Here is a 13,309-nt window from a genome sequence, read left to right on the forward strand (position 1 = left end):
GGGGGGTGGGTGGGTGGTGGAGTGTGTGTGTGGGGTGCATATCATCCTTTCAGAAGGATTTTTTAGTAGAACCAGTTAATTTAAACATGCAGTCTGAATTAATTTTTTAAATTATTATTTGAAGTGCTTAGCTGAAGTGAAGCAATTAGCTGGTTAGATCTGTCTGGTTAGCTGTCTTCAATACTTTGAGTGGGATTAGCTGTACTGAGAAACTATGATAGAGTTGTTTAGCTAATGAGTGATGAGTGTGACCTGGTGGACCATGGTAATGAGGTCTGCAGGCTGTAAATGGAGTGCATGGTGTCATGCATGCAGTCATCAAGTCACAGCTACTAGCTTGATTTTATGCTCCCACTTAATTCTAGATAAAGTATTTTGGCTGTTGATGAGAGCTGTGCTGAGCCAAAAGAATATGTTAAGTAAGCATTATGGGGCTTTGTGAGAAAGTGAAGACAGTACTTTGTAGACATTCTGGAAGAATGTATAAAGTTAGATAAGTCTAGAAGACTGCAGTGAAAGGTCAATATTTGGAATTCATCATGCGATACAGCATTATAGATAAAATAAAACCTTTCAATATTTTGAATGAAGCTGATAGCTCACAATTCCACTCAGCTAGTTTGGCTTTGATAAGATGGAAGATGTCTCTTGTTCTGGGTTAATAATAACTGATAAATTTTTTCATCCTTTAGACCGTTTTAATGAACAAGGCTATTATCTTCTCACATACAACATGTGGTTTATAGGTTTTTTTTAAAACAACAAACTGTGACATCAGGATCTGTGATTCAGCACCAAGCAGTGCCAAAAAATATAGAGACGGATAGACAGATTTTGCTTCATCTTCTTAGAGCAACTCCTCTCTACTAGCTTCCCTGTCTAGGATGCCCCTTTTTTTTTTTTTTTGTTCTTTTCTTAATTTTCTTGCTCCTCTGAACTTGTGTTGGTTTATTTAAACACTTTTATGGTATAAAATGTAAGGCTTTAAAGGTTAACTGTAAAAGAGTTAACTTTTGTTATTTTTTTCAAAGGAAAAATACTTGGAAAAGTGCTTTTCTCTTAAATGTTTAAGCAGTGTTTTCTTTTTTTTTAAACAGCCAAATTTTCTATAGGAATTTGCTGATTTCAGAGCATATGTTAGGACACTGGTGGAAAGAGGACTTAAAACAGTGAAAAAAGTATTGCAGTTGTGATGTTTTATATAAAATATCACATTTTTCACAATGAATACTGTACTAGTCATTTCCATTGGCTATTCATTTTCTCTAGTTTTCTGTAAGCATGCATTTAATTGACTACATTGTATAAATGTTTTTAAATCTGCATTTTGAAATGCCAGTTTTCCCTGTGATTCACGGAAAAAAAGACTGTTTTCTCTGTATCACCCAAGGAGAGTATTTTTGATTAGTCATAGTATTTGAGCAAACTTTTGAAAAAAATGAGAATGATGGAGTTGGAAAAACAAATGCAAAGTGGCAATCTATTAGCAAAATAGATATTATAAATTAATATCTTTTTTTTCTTTTTCTTTTTTTTTTTTATATTTGTATGAATGACAAAATTTGTTCCATATTTTTCTTAGGAATATTTCTTCCCTTTTGGCTCTGCATCTTATACATCATATTGGGTTACTATCTTCTTAATAGATATTGCACTCCTCTACTGTGAATCTTGTAAGATCTATATGATTTAGATAATTAGCTTTTATAGTTTTGCTAAAGCATTATTCTATTGGCAATTACACAGTGCTATGTGCAGTTCTGTTCTTGGAGGTTCTTATACAAAGGATTCTGAAAAGGTAGCTAATTTAATCAGAGAACAAAGGTTTACAAAGGAAACTTTTTTCTTTCTAAATACTAAAATAGTGGTCAGCGAAGACTTGGCTACTGCTTACTGGCTTACTGGGTTTTTCCAACTGTTTTGCTAGTAACTAAGAAAAACTAACTTTGCAGAGGCATGTTGTGGAGACATTTTTTGGATTTGATGAAGAATCTATTGATTCAGAAACATCATCTGTAACTTCATATAACACAGATAAAACAGACAGGACACCAGCAACACCAGAGGAAGATTTGGAAGATGTAAGTATAGATGATTTGTTCTTCAGTTCTATAAAAATTTAAATGGAGTATAAAAGTAAACATTTTTTTAGCTACCCTGCCACAGGAACTATGAAAGATTTGGCAGAGAATTGCTTTGTTTTCTTTCAATTGCAGTAACACATCCACAGTCATTGCAATAGAATTATTAATATTCTGCCTGACAGATTTGGCAGATATTGGGCTGAGAAATGAAATAGTTTTTCTCAAACCCTTTCTTATTAGTCAGAAGAAAATGAATAGGCATATTGCTTTGCCAGAAGTCAAATTATTAGACAATAGTTTGCTTTGCAACCCTATAATTTATTTGACTGTTTTGATACAAGCAGGATTTTCTTCCTGTGCTTACAATACTGAGAGAGGCTTTTGCTATTCATTAAGGCTTAAATGATCATAGGTAGTAAATGCCCACTGACATGTTTTGTCTCAGCTCTGTGATATACAGTACAGCTGGCCTACTTTAAAAGATTGTAGGACTGGACAAAGGATGAATCAGATGCTCTTTCTCATCTTTCTTTCCTGTTCACTAACTTGTGCCTAATACTCCTCAGTCACAGGAAGCTTCATATTTTTATAGGCTTAATATCTAAAATATTACAATCTCTTTTTCTTAGAGTTCAAGTTCCTGGAACAAAAATTAATTAAAGGGAAGGACATTTCTTGCCCGCAGAATTATAGGAAAGACCCTGAAAGTATTGATGTCAGTTGCTCAAAATTCAAAGAAAATTAAGATATTACAAATACTTTATGTTAAAAAAAAGAATTTAAAAAACCATCTTACGGCTTTTGAAATATAACTTCTGTGTTTAGTGTGCTTGTGCTGGTAAAACGCATTACTGTGGCATAGCAGAGACAAAGGGTAAGGGAGTGATGGACTGCATGACAAATAGAACAGACCCCTTCTGAAGCCCCTGTGGCAGTGGAGTTGCTGAAGACAGTGATACAAAGAACTGTTTCCTCTCATCTTTCCCCAGTCAGTTGCTTCCCATTTCTATACATTACTGACTTTTATAGTGACTTACACTGTCCTGAAATTGTGCAGTCAGAACACTTACTGATCTCTGCATTTCTTCATCATCCTCAAATCATCCTTCCATTTCCACTTGCTTTAGTTTTTTAAATCTTTATTAAACTTTGAGACTCAATACTTAAGTTGTGTTGCTTGTTGCATTTGTGAGCCTGTCTATATATATACAAACCCATCATCATACATATTTATCTTTATATGTGCAAACCCACTTCTTTTTCCCTCTTCATTAAGAGCACACCTAAAGAAGAAGCTGAACTAAGGTTCTGCCAGCTAACAAGAGAGTATCAAGCTTTGCAAAGGGCATATGCATTGCTTCAAGAACAAGTTGGTGGAACCCTGGATGCAGAGAGAGAAGCAAGGGTAATTTTTTAACTGACATTTCTTTTAACTCTGAAATCATTGAAAAAGGTTAAAAACTTGTAATAGCGGGAAATATCTTTGCAGGTCAGTGAAATGCAAAGCACAATGTTTTTTAGGATAAGAGGATATTATCAGTAAAGTGACAATTTAGATTCATCTGGTGCAATCCAAACAAAGCTATTATTACACTTCATTATAGCATGCATAGCAATTAAAGATTTCAGTAGTAAGATGCTGCTAATGAGAATGATATCCCAATTGAACCTGCAATTTGGATAACCTCATGGTGGATTAAAAAATGAATTGGAGAGTAGGTTGTTATAAATACTTAGAGATTTAAAAATCTGACCCAAATCTGACAAAGGAAGTTTTTCTTCAAGCGTTTTGTTGAATATATGAAATTATATTTTGTTTCTAAAAATCTCAGTTTGGAAGTATTCTTCCACTAAGATGTACATAACTAATTGTTGTTCCTATTAGGTCAGCATGTGCGATTGTTTACTCTCTCTGAAATAATGTTTTTTTTATCCTCACAGCAATCTCTGTACTATATGTATTTGGGGTGTGAGAGAGTATATACTCTGTCTTCATTTACCTTTCTGCCACCATTGTGTTTGACCATTTAGTGTAGAGATGGGGTCAGCAGAAGTCATGCTAACATCTTCAATTCTTTTTTTTTTCCAAACTGGGGAGAAGAGAAATCACTTCACAATGAATTGGTGAGCTCTGACTCAGTCCCCAGATCTATTCACTGAACAGCAGTGACATCAAAAAAGAGCTGAGTTAACCTGAGGCAAAATTTCTTCTACTTTATCCTAACTCCTTGCAGACAGGGGCATGTCTAGAAACGTAGTATATTTACAAGTCACCCTCTGCTTGAATAACTGTCGTGATCAATGACCAAAGAACATGTAACATTCAAATGAGAAAGCAGTAACCATAGGGCTGGAAACTTCATCATCTTCACCTCATGTCCTCCATTCTGCATGAAGTACAGCTTGAACCTGTAGATTGCTGACTGCTGAGAGATGGCTGATGTCACTGCGAGACCACTCTCAATTATGTTTGAAGGGTCATGGCAATTGTGGGAGGTTCCTGATGACTGTAAGAAAGCAACTGTCACTCTTGTCCTCAGGAAGGGTGAGGAGGATTTGGGGAACTGAAGTCTGGTCATTCTCACCTTGGTCCCTAGGAAAGAGATGGAGCAAATAATCATGGAAACCGTTTCCAAATGTCTGAAAGACAAGAAGGTGACTGGGACTAATCTGCATGGATTTATGAAAGGGAAATCATGCTTAATCAGCTTGAGAGCCTTCTATGATGAGATGACTAGCTTGGCAGATGAATTGAGAACAGTGGATGTTGTGGTATCTTGACTTTAATAAGTCTTTTGACACTCTTCCCCATAAGATGCTCATAGACAAACTGATGAAGCACAGACTAGATTAGTGGACAATAAAGTGAACTTAGAATTGTCTGAAATAGCTTAAAGGGTTGTGATCAGTAACTGAAAGTTCAGCTGGAGGCGTGTCAGCAGTGTTGTACTGCAGGGCTTCATACTGGGTCCAGTACTATTTAACCTCTTCCTTAATGACCTGGATGACTGAACAAGAGTGCACCTGCAGCAAGTTTGCAGATAACACAAAACTGGAGGGCTAGTTATGAGATGGTTGTGTTGCTATTCAGAGGGACCATTTGACTGCCTGAAAAAAATGCGTAAAGAGGAATCTCATTAAATTCAGCAAGGGAAGGAAAAGTCCTGAATGTTGTGAAGAACTCCATGCATCAGTACAGACTTGGGGCTGGCTTGCTGGCAAGCAGTTTTGTACAAAATGGTGTGGCGAGTCCTGCTGTACACCAAGTTGAACGTGAGCCAGCAGCGTGCCCTTGCAGCAAAGAAGACCAACAGCCTTACCAGTGATCACCAATGGAGGTGATCCTTCCTCACTACTCAGCATTGATGAGGCCTCATCTGGAGTGATGGGTCCATCTTTGGGGTCCCCCAGTACAAGAAAAACATGGTCATGTGGGACAGAGTCCAGCAAAGGTCCATGAAGATGATTAAGGTCTTGGAGAACCTGATAAACAAGGAGAGGCTGAGAGAGCTGGGACTGATCAACCTGGATAAGAGAAGGCTCAGGGGTATCCTATCAAATTACTTGAAGAACTGATGGAGGGAGTAAAAAAGATGGAATCAGACACTTCTCAGTGGGATCCAGTGAAAGCACAAGAGCACAAATTTAAATACAGAAACACAATTTAAACATAAGAAAACCCCTTCTTCCTCTGAGGGCAGTCAAACATTGGAACAGGTTTTCCAGAGAGACTATGGAGTCTTCATCCTTGGATATATTCAGAATCCTACTGGACAGGTCTTGAACAACCTGCTCTAGGTGCCCCCCTGCTTTGAGCACAGGAGTTGGACATGTGATACCTTCCATCTTCAGTGAGACTGTGATTCTAAAAAAGTGTTTGAGCAATAAAAAGAAACCCTAACCTACTTGCTCCCCCTTCCCCCCCCAAAAAAAAACAACCCTGGACCCCCCAAATGGAGAAATGTGTTAAATATTATGAATTATTACATACTACTGCCTTGCTACAGTGGCCTTCATTGTATTGTGCCAACACGTTGCTAGTAATGCAGAAAGACAAAGATTTTAATGTGGTTTAAAAATTACTGGTGGGGATAGACTCGATTTATCCCAAAGGTAGAAGCTGCCACTAGCTTAATGTTTCTACTGCTTAGAACAATTAATATTCACAAACTACATATTGTTGGATTGCAAATGGTTATTATGCATACATGTTCACTATTTCATCCATGTAATTTTCTCTGGCAAGCATTTTAAAATCTCCTTACTGAATATTTTGAAGTATAGAAATAGTAAGGTTGTAGGAGCAGAATTTGTGTGTGTTAATAAGCAAAGCTTTCCAGATAAAAGTTACAGAAAAATGTAGACTCTTTGACATTATCTGGTGTTATTGACAACTAAAAATGTTAGTCTATTATCCCTAGAGCCAGTATTTAGAAGATTCAGGGTTTACTTTAAAATGTGTCATGTTTTAGGGTTTGGGTTTGGGTTTTTTTTCAAGGTTCTTCGAAGTGGCTCTCAACCAACTTTTTTTTTTCTGTGAAAAAAACCCTTGTTTTCCTGCTTCTTATAATAGTAGAATTATTGCTTTATCACTTTATTTGTTACAGTCCTCAGCATCTTACAAAATCCTAGTCACATTTGACACTCTCTTTTTAAGTAGGACACTTAGCCAAGGAAAGCAATAAGGTCTTTAGAGATCACTTCTCAAGCTAGAATTGGGGCGGGGGACATAATTACATCTATTATTAAAGTAAGATTTCAGAGGCACTCATGCATTTGACAGTTACGAAAGACCATTATATATTACCCTTGCCTTCATGGGCAGGGAGACCTTGGTATGAATATTTTTGTAATACGTTTTTAAAATTTTCTTTTGCAGGCTTTTGCAAACTGTCCATTTAGTACACTTTGGAATGGTTGCTCTTTCTTTTTAATGGCATTTTGGTCTCTTTTGTCACATCAATGCAAATCCATCTTTTGAGTGAGTCAGAAAGTAGCTTTTTGCATGATTTGTTTTGTAGGAACCCATGTTCTGGTGGAATGAACATTTCCTGTTATTTTTAGATGAGGCTAAATGTAAATACCAAGGACCCAAAGATGCAAAGGTGCAGAAGGAAATCCCTATGGGAATTTTTGAACTGATTGGGTGAAAGAGTCCCTGAAGTAGCGTGAGAAAAGTAATTGAAGTAGCTCAAGGAGCCTTGGTGACTGAAGGTTCTCCAGACATATGCTTTGGTTTATATCCTTTTTGTTTAGTACCTTGTATTATTTGGTCCCTTTTAGGGCATCACTGGACTCAGGGGAAAATACTTTCTGTAGTGTAATAGTTAGTGTAATAATCATGTAGAATAAGGAAAGCATTGTATGCTGTTTATGGGATGGATAAATTATTTTGGGTCAGTATATTTTATTTACCCATAGGCCTTTTTCAGTGCTTATAGCAATTCTCTTACTCTCTTGCCCTTCTTTCTCCAATTGCCTTGAATTACTAAAGCATATAAATAGCTTCTTATAGCTCTTTCAGCTCCTAACATTTTCCCCCCACCCTGGGAAAAGCTTTCTCACTGAATATACGATAACATCTTTGTAGGCTGTGAAGGAAAAATGCTGTTAAACCGGTGGCTTTAAATATTTTGTAACACAAAAGCAGTTATTTTAATGAAAAATATTAAAAGCTGAATGGACGGCCCATAAGTGAGCAGAAAATATCTTTACTTTGATTCTGTGTGCAATTAAATCTATGAGTCTATCTGGATGTGCATGCGTATACACACACTTTTTAATACTTTTTTCCCCCAGACTCGTGAACAACTGCAAGCTGATCTTCTCAGGTGTCAGGCAAAAATTGAGGACCTGGAGAAAGCTCTAATCGAGAAAGGACAGGTAAAAGACTCTCTTAATGTCCTCTACCACATCATTTTCTCCCTTGCATGCAGTGGTGCCCTTGCCATGTTCATTGCATGCTGGTATGTTAGTTTGACGGATGCAGCTTAATTGCTACTCCAGCAGTAGATTGTTTAAATAAAGGAAAGTATCATATAGGCTAAGAAAATGCCATTAATTTTATAACACATAATACACTAAAGCATAATATAGAAATAACTGTGTGTACATGCGCTGTAAATTCTGTTTCCATTGTCATTTGGTGCAGGCTTTTCTCCTGTTTTCCATTTTGTTTATGTTTGCTATAAATTCCAATAAAATACATATTCTTTATTTGTACTGGAGAATATTTTTGGTGCGTTGCATAAAAAAAATTAAAAAATCAAATCACTTCCACACATGCTTCAGCTAGATAAATGAACCACTTAGTGCGTCTGGTTACTGCGAGGTGATTGCAATGATAGTCTCCTGGGTGGAGGAGCCAACTGCTTTCAAATTCTCATACCATCACACAGACTACAGTTAGGCCTTATGCTTTAGTATATCTTGTAAATACTTGAGGACATGGCTAGTGGTGCATATTTAGTAATGTCTAGGATCTTTAGTAAGGCTGATTAAGAGTTATGACAGCGCATTTTAAACATGTTCAGTTTCATAACTTCTAGAATGCACTGAGAAAATTGAGATGTTATTTTATGCTTTACTGTTTGAAATATAACAATTTTAAGATTGCAAGTACCATATAGTAATAAAATAAGATATAGCTATCCATTGATATACATTGCAAAGACTAATGATCCTGTAGCAGTGAATAAAAACAACCTATGAATAATGCCAAGTTCATGATATCACTATTTTTATGGTGTATTCTTTGTAAGAAAACTTTCTGTAAAATTCTGTATAAATACAAAGGTTTTGGGGCCACACTGAAATTAAGGAAAAAAATTATTGCTGCTAGCTTCCATACAAATTGCAATTTACTTAGTAAATTTGCTTAGTAAATAAAATATTAATAAAAATAGAAAATATGTTATCAATCTAAAAATAATGGCTCACTGAGCTTTTGAAAGAAATGGAAGTGAAGACCTCTCGAGGATCTACTGCTGACATTTTAGTGTGTTGGTCATAAAGGTGGTGTGGGCAAATTACTGTGTAATTTAAAACATTAACAAAATAGTTGACCATTACACTGTGCAATGTAAGTAGTGTTTATGTAAATAAGATAACAAAAGATGGATAGACATATACAAAATTACTTCTGTGACTTTTGCTTCCAGAATGATATGTCAAAAAGGTATGCCGGGAAGTTAGAATTTAATTAGTTATTACTTTGAGATTCATAACCACATTTTCAACCTTCTATCTCTTAGTAATCCTAAGAAGGCCAACAGGGATGTAACAAGGAGCAATATGGTATTGTCTCTAGTGGGCTAGTTTGTACGCTGAGCATTAGCTTTCCACAGAAGTGGTCACAGTGTCTTCCTGGGAGCTCTAGCACCTGCTTGGTTCTCCTGACCTGTTAGTACTTGCATTCAACAAAATAAATGGTTCTGATGATAAACTGACTTCTTTGTGCACTATGTGATTTTTTTTTTTATTATTACTATGTCATTTAGATTGTCACAGTAGTGACGATGATTTAATAATACTTGAGAAATGTTAATTTGGGGAAAGAGTCCCTAAAGTGCTTTTGAAAAGTAGACAATGAACCAAAAGATCCTAGTTTATTATCCCAGGAATTTTTCGTCTTTACATCTTTAGGAAGCAGAAGCAACAAACACCTTTACAACTTTCCTAAAGTCAAATTCCGAGCAGATTAGAATCTCATTGTTAAAAAATGATTTGAAGCTTGGCTTATAACAATTTACATGTAATTTCAAAATAAGTGTGTCACGTCCCACAACAAAGTGTCAGTGGCTCTTGTTAATCTCTCATCAACCCAATCTGTCAGAATTCCTCTAGATGTAATATAATCCATTTCTGCAAGGTACATTGAGGTGCATGTCTAAGAAACTTTATATTAAGGGAATAAATTCTTATAAAATACTAATAGTGGCAAATAATAAATGCTTATTAATAGTGGTAAATAATAAAGATCAAAATATTGGAATAGTTAATGTGCCAGATGGATATTTATTTTTTTTTCTGAATGTTCAGCTTTCTCAGTGACCCAGTGTGAATACAAATACAATTCCATTGGAGTTAAGGTTTTCTCAGGAAGTCAAGTTGAACTTAATCAAGAAAGACAAAAACTTTAATGATCTATAGGGTAAACTAATCTATTTGTTTTACTTGTGTGAACTGGAGTTGTTGAACCTGCGGGTCTGATGTAACAGTCAAACCTGCCTTTTACCATATGCATGCATTGGGATATCCACCCTAAGTCTGTGAGTGCAACTCTGTTCCTTCCTTGACCTTGGTAAAATGATAGTTAAATGTTAAACTAGACACTGGATTTTATTTTCAACATTTCTTTCCTGTGTTAAAAAAATTATTGACAAATGAGTACAAATAGTACTCATTTTAGTGTATTATTCTTAGTATGATACAACAACTCTGAAGAGCTTGTTTACTGCATGAAAGTTAAAATGCACTTGAGCGTTCTTGTGGGAAAAGGAGAAAGAACAGTAGAATATGAAATTGTACTGGACAGTCATAGGAAAACTGACTTTAAACTTTTTTAAAAACTGCTAATTGAAGTAAATATATCATGATGTTTTAGATTTTTTTAAATTTGATGTTTAAGGCTGGTTAATTGTCTAGGAAATCCAGATGTCATTAATCTCTTGTGCAGCATCAACGTGCAAATACCCTGCTGACAAAGAAAGTATCAGCCTCAATACTTTAATAAAAGACATTTAGATTTCAAACAAATTGTCCTTTTTACTTAAAAAAAAATTATCTGGAGTTAGTATGGCCTAGTAAGTGTTGGATATTGTTTTATTAAACTTTATTAGAGTAGTCTGAGCTAGGTTATATAAATATTTTTCTCTACAGGGAGAACAGAGCAAGTCTGGCTGTTATAACTCATTGAATGCCCAGCTGTGGCTGGCAGTTTTTTGTAGCTTGGGTCTTTAAAGGGATATCTGAGGTCTTTTGAAACCATGGAAAAACCTAAAAGGAAAGATCAGCTTTGGAACAAGTGATTGAATGGAAATAGAGTTTTCAAATGGAGTATAGAACATACATCACCTTCTTTCCTCTATAGCCTTGAATTCCTTATCACAAACATTATCACACTTTTAGCAGAGGGCAATTAACTGCATAACACTGAAGCTTATTTTCAGTCATTTGGGGTTTTTTTCTCTTTCTCAGTAGGGATTTGCATACACCACTCAATAAGGGATGGTTCTGGAAGAAAGTTCCCAACTCTTTATGATGGAGAGAAATAGTTTTGAGTTAAGCTGAGTAAATAAATGGTTTTTAAATGACATTAGACATCATATAACTGCATTCACCCACAACTGCTATATCTAAAGATTCTGAAGTATATGCTCAGTTGGAACATACTAGGAAACAAGTCACAGCTTTAGGAAAGAAAGGAACTTTTATTTTCTCTGTAGTTTAAAATGCTATCCTTGAAATATTGATAACTTTGGTTTTTATGTATAACCATTTTTATTCTTGAATGTACAGTGATGTCTGAAATTTTCTAATTACTGTGGTCATTCATCTTGTTTAACTACATATATATAATTTTAATATTTTGAATCCTCTTCCTCATAGGATTCAAAATGGGTAGAAGAAAAGCAGCTGTTAATCAGAACAAACCAGGAGTTGCTAGAGAAGGTACGTGTTCAGAATCTGGGAATATTTTCATGATTGCTGCTCTTTATCATAAAAGGAATAATAAGAGGAGATGAATGTACTGGAACATCAACATGAAAATTGCTTACTTTATTTCTCTCCAGAAACAGAAATTCAGGTAGAAGTCTCTGATTAAGGTGCCAATATGCTTTTGTAATCTTTGGGAATGAAGCTGCTCCTTATTGTGGAATTACATGTATAGCCAACAGTAGAACCCAAGCTGGGTAATGTTTCTAGTGTCCAACATAATACAATCTAAAATATTAAGTGCAATGTGGACTCTTGTGTTTTGCCAGTTACACAAGAATTATTATTGTCATGATCACTAATAAAATTGCCTACTCCCTCAGTCTCCTATTTATTTTTACAATTTTTCCACACATTATTTAATACTCATTGATTTAAGACTGTTGTATCATTTACTGTCTGAGATACTCAAAGCTGGGCATCCTCATTGTTCTTCACTGATATTGGTGGGAAAGTTAGCTAGTAATCAGGAAGTAAAAGAATTATTTTTGTTAGTTAGTAGCTCAGTATTAATATAATAAAAATAAGATAACCAAAGAAAAATTTATGAGTAAAAGTAGCTACAGCTGGATTTAATTTATTCAGGCATTTACAGGGGTATTATAAGCACTATAGAACATTATGCCAGATGTTACACTTCTATGTAGTTTCATTTATAAAAAATCACCCCATTAAGATAGACAGTAGACCAAATCTATTAATTGGCATAATAAGTAGTCAGTTTTGCACCCCAAAGCACAAATCTGGAAAACTAAAAAGTAGGCATTAAAACTCCTCCACTATTGTCTTTCACATACTGTAGGTGTGAAAGGTAGATGTCTAGTTATGCAAAGACAGTGAGAACAGCCTACCCAAAAGTTAATGTAATCCAGTTTCATTCACTTGATTTTAAAAAGAAAGCTTGTATTGCTTAACTTAGATATAATATTCATATAACTTTTAATACTACTTCCAGATTACTATTCTAAGAGAACTTTGACCATTTTCTGTTAGCAGTTCTTACAAATACTTTCTGCTGTTCCCTCTTTATCTCCAAGACATTGCCCAACATCTAATGAGAAACTGAAATAATAAACAGTTTTGTCTAACCCCCCTGGACAGTATCTTTTGCATTGCTTACAGGGTGTTATGATGTGTTTGTCTCGTAGATTTACAGAATGGAACAAGAAGAGCATCAGCTGAAGAATGAGATGCAGGATGCAAAAGACCAGAATGAGCTGTTAGAATTCAGAGTGCTAGAGCTTGAAGTAAGAGATTCTCTCTGTTGCAAACTCTCAAATGGAGCAGAAATTATGTTTGAACCCAAGCTGAAATTCCTGTAAAGGTTACTGATGTCTGGTGCATGTTTAAGGGAAATCACTTAGGTATCTATTTTTTAAATGTTGTATCTTGGGATAATGAAATTGATGCCACTGCCTTAATATGTTTTGGAGAGAGTGCTCACTAATGTTTATGAAGATGTAATATAGCTAATATATATTGCATATAGTTTGTTTTTCATCTAATAA

The 13,309-nt window shown here is 35.3% G+C and overlaps 1 protein-coding gene and 1 long non-coding RNA gene across 3 annotated transcripts in view; one reads left to right on the top strand and one right to left on the bottom strand.

Annotated features, from left to right (window-relative positions):
* Positions 1-13,309, top strand: part of JAKMIP1 (janus kinase and microtubule interacting protein 1) — a 146,676-nt gene that overhangs the window by 97,359 nt on the left and 36,008 nt on the right. The window contains exons 11-15 of the mRNA XM_026846680.1: positions 1,953-2,081; positions 3,361-3,489; positions 7,884-7,967; positions 11,694-11,756; positions 12,950-13,048. Coding sequence (XP_026702481.1) covers positions 1,953-2,081; positions 3,361-3,489; positions 7,884-7,967; positions 11,694-11,756; positions 12,950-13,048 — 504 coding nt within the window. The remainder of the gene's footprint in view (positions 1-1,952; positions 2,082-3,360; positions 3,490-7,883; positions 7,968-11,693; positions 11,757-12,949; positions 13,049-13,309) is intronic.
* LOC113479051 overlaps positions 8,841-13,309 on the bottom strand; it is a 29,153-nt gene continuing 24,684 nt past the window's right edge. For both annotated transcript variants that reach the window (XR_003398196.1, XR_003398198.1), the window contains one exon: positions 8,841-8,853. This is a non-coding gene — a long non-coding RNA (uncharacterized LOC113479051). The remainder of the gene's footprint in view (positions 8,854-13,309) is intronic.

Source organism: Athene cunicularia, assembly GCF_003259725.1.
Source record: "Athene cunicularia isolate RWA chromosome 4 unlocalized genomic scaffold, athCun1 chr4_part1, whole genome shotgun sequence".
Lineage (NCBI taxonomy): Eukaryota > Metazoa > Chordata > Aves > Strigiformes > Strigidae > Athene > Athene cunicularia.